Source organism: Physeter macrocephalus, chromosome 19 (genome assembly GCF_002837175.3).
Source record: "Physeter macrocephalus isolate SW-GA chromosome 19, ASM283717v5, whole genome shotgun sequence".
Lineage (NCBI taxonomy): Eukaryota > Metazoa > Chordata > Mammalia > Artiodactyla > Physeteridae > Physeter > Physeter macrocephalus.
The window spans coordinates 9561312-9568478 of NC_041232.1; the positions used below are offsets into that span (position 1 = coordinate 9561312).

Genomic DNA, 7167 nt, shown 5'->3' on the forward strand with positions numbered 1-7167 from the left:
GGAGAAATCAGGAGGAAATCCCAGCCATCAGCAGATGTCGGGCCCTGTTTGTTCTCCTTGAGTTCTGGAGTCACAATGTACCGGAGGTGACAGCAGGATGAGAGCCTACGTGTCCCGGCTTGCAGGCCAGGCATGTCCCCTGCCCTGGGGACCACTGGAATGCAAAGCTTTCCTTCCTCCTCAAGTGCCAGGGTTTGGGTGGCACTTTCTGGAGAGGGCACACAGACACATCAGACACTGGGCAGTCATCACACCAGCTTGGGGGATGCAGCATCACCACATAGAAGGGCAGCTGAACACAGAAGCAGAGACAATGTTACACACCAAGACACACAGTTCTTCACAGGCAGTTAGAGTTGCACAGACACCAAAGCAATGATGCTCCCAGAACATTCTCTGTCTCTGTCTCTTGCACACACACACACACACACACACACACCAGAAAAACATCCCATCTGTGACCTCGCCTTACACGACACTCTATCACGTGGTAGAATTATCAACAAAACTTGTTTTTAATGATGGTGTTGACCTGAGGAATCTTCAGACAGAGGCTGGTGGCCTGAGGTGACCACCAGCAAAGAACGTGCCCAGGTCTTGGACCCAGAGTCTCCCAGAGAGAGCTGACCTCTAAGAGGGAGGGGAGGCCAAGCCCTCTAACTGCTTCGTGAAAGAAGAGTAGAAATTTGCCTGGGGGAAAGAAACACGGTACAAAATACATTCAGAGCCCCCTGGCTGGGCCCTGGGGTGGCCAGAATCCTACAGATGAGGGGCTCAGGGAAGAGAACCACAGGTCCAATCCCCTGGCCCTTCTCTTTGCATGGCCACGTTCCAAGGGGTGGAATGTATTAGTCATATTCCTCTTAAAAAAATATATCTCTTTACACTCGCCTTCTCCATAGTCTCTTGGCTATGTGGGAATGAGCATTTACCTGCACCCCAAGGCTTCTGCTCCAGACAGAAGAGCAAAGAGCTGTGACCTATGGCTTTTGCCCCTACATGGTGGGGGGATGGCGTAGGTGCACAAATGTGGGCTGGATGCGAAACCACTGGTACCCAAGGGTGGGGGGAGAGATGGGATCCTGGATCTCAATGCTTTCTGAGATAGATGATCAGTGATTCAGGTCCTCGGGAATCCTTTGGTTTGATGTCTCAGCATCAAAAGAGCAGCGTTTGTATGGACATGAACAACCGTCCCATTCACCCCGTTCCTTAAACCCCTAAGAGAAGCTGGCCCCGTTGCACTATGACCAAAGGGAGGTCTATGGTCTGGGTAGGTAGTGGGGGTCTCTTTCGCTCATGGTTCCACCTGATTTGTAGCACTCTTGTTCTCTCTCCTGGATAGCAAGGGACCTATCGGTAGGGGGTCAGAAGGGCAGTGTCCGATCAACGTGCTGGACCCCACGGTGGAGAGGTGTGTTACCAGAGCTCTCAATCTCACTCAGATTCTGCACGTGGCTTGTGGCCGTCCTGGTGAGATAATGGTTGGTGCCCGGGGACCCTGGAAGAGGGTCACCACCTGGATACAGCTGCGGAGGAAAGGGAAGAATTCCAGCCCTCGAGGTGGACAGGAACCGGGTCATTTCTCAGGAGCACTGTGACCTGGTGGGGGGGTGGACTGGGATGTCAGTGACCCCACGCGGCGGCCCCACTTAACCTGCTCTGAGCACCACTGCTTCCCTGACCCGCCCAGAATGTCAGGAACCTAAGGCTGCAGAGAAACTTCCCAGCAATCCTTCTTCAAACCGAAGTGGCCAGGATAAACCGCGGCGCCAGTGCTTCCTGGCTGGGGCAGAGACGGGGAAGCTATGAGTGCTCAGCTCAGCACGGAGGAGAGTCTGGGGCCTCATTTTCCCATGTCGTTCTCTTTAGCTCTTGCACCGGGGTCCTCAACACCTGCGGTGGGGCACCCTTGTCTCTGGGACACCTGTGAGCCCTCCCTCCCACAAGTGGAGCCCAGCGTGGTGGGCTCAGGGACACGGGAGACAGAGAAGGGTCCATGTGGCTAGAGCTCCCTAAACCAGCTGCCCCCTCCATCTCTGGGGGCGCGGTGTGAGCAGGTGGGGAGTGCCCGCACAATCTCTTCGCTTGAGCCTCCTTTGTCATGCAGGAAGCTCCTCGAAGGGCAATAGCGGCCAAGGGGATTGTCCCCCAGTCGAAGAGGGGACTGATGGGTGTGGGCCCCCAGGGGTCTGGAGTCCCCAGGGCCCGCTTGGTCTGGACTGCCAGCTCCCCACCCCGCGCCGACGCGTCATCTGGGGTAGTAGTCATCGGGAACGCCCGTGAGGTTCCTCCCTTTCAGGGCCGCATCCACCGTCTTGATGTAGGCAGAGATGGTCTTCTGCATGTCCGCCGTGTAGGGGTCGTACTCCAGCTTCCGGAGCCCCGAGCGCTTGAAGTTGCCGTCCTTCTGGCTCTCCACACACAGCAGTCGGTCCTCCCTGACAGCCACACCCAGCAGGCCGACCATCCGGCCCAGCTGGACGAAGAGGTCCTGCTTCAGATCCTCAAAGTGCACCACCAGCACCTTCTTGCCGAACTTGAGCCAGTCCAGTGTGTGCGTGGCCCACCACGGGGCGTAGTTCCTTACGAACTCCGGCCACTCTGTGGACAGAGCAAGGAGGCCCAAGTCAGCGGGAGGACCCAGGTCAGATGGCGCCGGCAATTCACAACAGCGCCACCACTGTGAACCCTTACATCACCAAACTCGCCTCCTTCCTCCCACCTCAGGGCTGCTGCTTCTGCCTGGAAACATCTTAGCCCTTCCTTCTCTCTGGGGAGAATGACATCTGTCTGGTGCTTACTCCATGCCAGGCACAGACTTATATATAAATCCTTGTTACTCTATTTTTATATTTTAATATATATTGATCTTAATATAGAGTGTAATAAATATACTAATAGAGCTATCAATTCACTTATTCCTCACAAGAACACTGTGAGGCAGGCATCATCGTTTTCTTCATTTACAGAAGGGGGAACCCAGGCACAGAGAGGTTAAGTAACTTGCCCAAGGTCACACAGCTAATAACTGGCAGAGCCAGGATTTGAAACCAAACAGTCTGGCATCAAAGTCTGGGCTTTTAACTACCAAGTTATCCTGTGTAGTAACAGTATCTTCTCACAGGATAGTAATAGGGCCTTTGTACAGAGAAGTGGAAAAAGCATACAAAATTTTCAGCATGGTGCCCTGTACCCAGTAGGTGCTCAGTAAACGTTGGCTATTATTATTACTGTGATTATTCTGTTCTCAGGTGAGATGTCATCTTCCCTGACTCCCCGGGCTCAGGCAGGTACCTCCTCTGGGCTGAGGGCAGTTTAAATCAGATTATTTACATTGTCATTTTGACACCTTTCTATCCTATCTTTCTTTCTTTGCTTTTTATTGAAGTATCACACACTGTTTCTTTGTGCTGTTTGTTCCCTTGCCATGGTAAAAGGACAGGATGGATTGTCACCCAGATTGGGAGTGTGTGTTTGGGATCCCCCGACTCAAGAGACAGGCTACAACAGAATGTGGGAAATTCACCAGAGAGCCCTGGAAGAAGACCTCAGAGAGACAGCCAGCCAGCCAGCCCCAGAAGCTGTTGAAACTCTGATAAAGGGGAAGCCAGGAGGGGGGTCATGGCGGATGTTGGGAACAGAGAGAGGGATTTGCAGCCTCAATTCTGAGCCCCAGCTGGAGAATCACAGGGCCTCTACTCCGGAACCCTGAAGCCATACCCCCTGCTTCTCACAGGGGCAGCACCACCCTGCACCCTCCAGAGGGATATGTTTACTGAACGAGGCTCAGTGAGTCTCCCAAGCTGGGTTGGGGAGCCCAGCTGGTTCTTAATAACTAAATCCTCATCCTTTGCTGGATGATGGATACCCCTTATCTCATTTAATCATAGTAACTACCCTGAAAGGAAAAGACTACTGTTCATTTGTCACCAGTGAGGAAACTGAGGCTCAGAGACGTGAAGTAATTTGCCCAAGGTCACACAGCCAGGAAGCATCATCCAGACCAGGCCTGCCTGATTCCAGGCCCCCATCTTTCCTAGGCACCAGCAGCCTCACCCCCACTCCCTCCCCCTGCCTCACACCCAGCAGGGGCTTAATAAATGGTTGTTGAACTAAATTGAAATTCCCAACCGCCAAGCTGTGATGTGATAAAGGGCTCCTCTTTCTTTGCAGAGCACATCAGAATCTGTGGTGAGGCTCCTGCTCCCCCAGTGACCCCCTGGAACACCACAGCCGCTTGGGAAATATTTATGCTGATGACAAAGATATTATTTATCCTTCAAATAGATTATTTACAATGTATCTAGCTAATTGGGCACGTACTGTTATAAGACCAGATGTATCTGTGTGATTAGGAAAAAATCTAGCATGTGTATACTCTGCTTTACTTTTTGAGAAAGAATTTCCCCATTCCTGAGTCATCTCACAGCATCCCTGGTGATTCAGGACAACTGCCGCTCCCATGGCAGAAACCCAGATGGATGGAGAAGGCACTCGGTCACCCAATAACGCACAGATCTGGATGGACTTCCAGGCTTAGCCACTTGGGACCACCTCAGGAGGTTCCTGGAGGGTGGTCCTCAAGAAAAAGGAAGGGCCTGTCTGCATGATGGCCTGGATCCCCCAGATGGTGCCCCTGGCCTTGGACACAGGTTGTGGGGAGATGACATGGCATCCCTGTGACTGCAAACTTCCCTGGGGTGGGAACGTATGTTGCCTGAGCACCTACTGTGTGCCAGGACTGTGCTGGGCACATTGCACACACTACCTCATGCAGTGCCCCTTACAAGAAGCCTGGAGAGCAGGAATTACTCTAGCTCCATTTTACACATGGGAACAAAGGTGGCTCAGAGATGTGAAGCCACCTGCCCAAGGCCACACAGTGGGTGTCCAGGGAAGGATTTGAACCCACGTCTATCCCAGACTGAGCCTGGCTCCTGCCCTCCTGGCAAACCCTTTAAGAGCACTTGACCTGACCATCTCCAGCCCTCTTCTCGCCCCAGATCCTAGTCTACATCCGCTTACCTCACCTTCAGGTGTCATCTAAGACACGGGTCTGTTCACAGAAGACTTTGGAGTCAGACTGCCAGGGTTCAAAACCCAGCTCCTCTCCATATTGACTGTGTGACCTTGGGGATGTCAGGAGGTCTCCTTGAGCCTCAGTTTACCCATCTGCACAATGGCAACTGTGCTAAGAACTCCATCCTAGACACGCCATACAGATGGAATGGAATAAGATTTGCAGACCCTGGCACCAGGCCTGGGACATAGGAGGCGCTGGATAAATGTTGGCTACAATTATTCTTGATGTTGGTTCCCAGCATCTCTGAGATGCCCCAAGTGGCCCATCATTTTGGGGCAGCAGATACTTGCCCCCTCCCCACCCCTTCCTAGAGCAAAGGTCCCTCACTTGAAGCTCCTCAATGACTTCGCAGGAATGAAGAAGAACACAAATGAAAAACAAAAGCCCTCATTTAGCTCAGGATTCCCGGTAATTAATGGCTGCCTTCAAATTGGGTAATAAAGGCACACTATGCCATGGACCACTGGTAATGAGTGCTGGTTCTGCCGGAACTGTCCCCCACAAGGGCCTGGCGGGACACGGGCTGGCCACTCTCTGCTTCATCTTCTTGTCAAAGGGAGGAACCAGGGTCTGATTAATAGCTTAACTGTATTTAATTCTCCACGGAATCATTAAACACGGTCTCTGTTTCATTAAACAGATCCAGGACAATTCACCTTGTGTAATCATATCACATAAAACTTTGCTTTGGGCCCACTCCAGGGATATCATAAAATCAATGTTATGGAACCAAAAGCGGGGGAGGGGGTGGGTGGTGGTGACGCGAGTCTCGACCCAGCTATAACTGGGAGGGGGACACGGGTGAGTGACCTCTCAGCAGGTGACCTCTGCTCCTAGGTGGGAGTAACCCTCACATTCCCGGCCGAGGGTGTCCTAAAGCAGTGATTCTCAAATTTGAAAGCTCACAAGAAGCTTCTGGAAGGAATCTTGTTAAAATGAGAATTCTGATCCAGTAAGCGTGAGGTGGGACCTGAGAATCTGCATTTCAAACTAATTCCCAACTGATACTGACGCTGCTGGAGCAGGCAAGGGTCTCAAACTCAAGTGCCTACAGGGTCAGATGGTAATACAAATGAGAGGAATGGGTCGTGGGGTCCGTGGGGATGGGGTTCTTTGGGGAAGGCTCTCAGGCAGAGCACTTGAAGACCTGGGTCAGGCCTGGGAGGAAGCACTGGGAGAAGGTCCCTCCCAACCCAGACTAATGAGGGGCCCCCAGGCCCCCAATAGCAGGGGTGTGTCCTGAAATCTCCTCTTTCCCATTCCCTGTAGCCTCTGGGCTCAGCCTGTCCTGACACCTCCCTTATCTTTAGTTTTAAAGCTCCCAACTGTCTTGAATAAGGAAGAGGCAAGGTGGCTCCTGGGAATTAGGAAATTGCCTAAACCTGAGACGAGGGGTTATGCCAGGAGGGGGGAGCCTCTGAATGTACCAGAATGTCAGCAACACCCCAAGGTGAGAGACAGGCTGGTAGCTAATGCCTGGGTTTGGATCTCAGCTCGCTCAACTCCTGGGGCCTCGGCCACATGACTCGCTCCCTTCCTGGGATGGTATTCTGCTACCGGTGATTGTGGCAGCCCTTCTTACCTCCTCGCGTAATTAGAAGATTTAAATGAGATAATTATTGCTAAGTGCCTGGTCCCATATGAGCTTCCCAAGTGAATTACCTCCTTTTTTACTTGGGGCTGTAGGATGCCTGGGAGGTGGAGAGCTGGACTCTAGTCCTGCCATTATGTGCCCGAGTGACTCTGGCAGGGCCTGCCTCTCTTGGGCCTCCTTTTCCCCATTAATAGAGAATGAATCCGTGGTTCTCAGGCCTGCCTGCACACTGCTTTAAAAAATACCATTGCCCAGGCTCCACTCCAGTAATCACCTGGGGTGCAGCCAGGGCACCGGGACTTCCCCACATCCTGGGATTCTGATGTGCTGCTGGGGCTGAGGACGCCTGGGTTCAGCCATCTCCCAGGTCCTTTCCAGCTTGACAAGCAGAACATCTGCTCCCGGGACAGGATCCTGCCGTTAGCACCTGCAGACTTCTCAGCCTGGCTCCAAACAGTGGTCATTTTTTTTTTTTTTTTTTTTTTTT

General features: G+C 52.4%; 1 protein-coding gene across 1 annotated transcript in view; it reads right to left on the reverse strand.

The window, feature by feature from the left end:
• Positions 1–1858: 1858 nt before the first annotated feature.
• WSCD2 (WSC domain containing 2) overlaps positions 1859–7167 on the reverse strand; it is a 43763-nt gene continuing 38454 nt past the window's right edge. Inside the window, exon 8 of the mRNA XM_007106005.3 lies at positions 1859–2604. Within this exon, the coding sequence (XP_007106067.1) occupies positions 2252–2604 (353 nt within the window). The 3' untranslated portion in view covers positions 1859–2251. The remainder of the gene's footprint in view (positions 2605–7167) is intronic.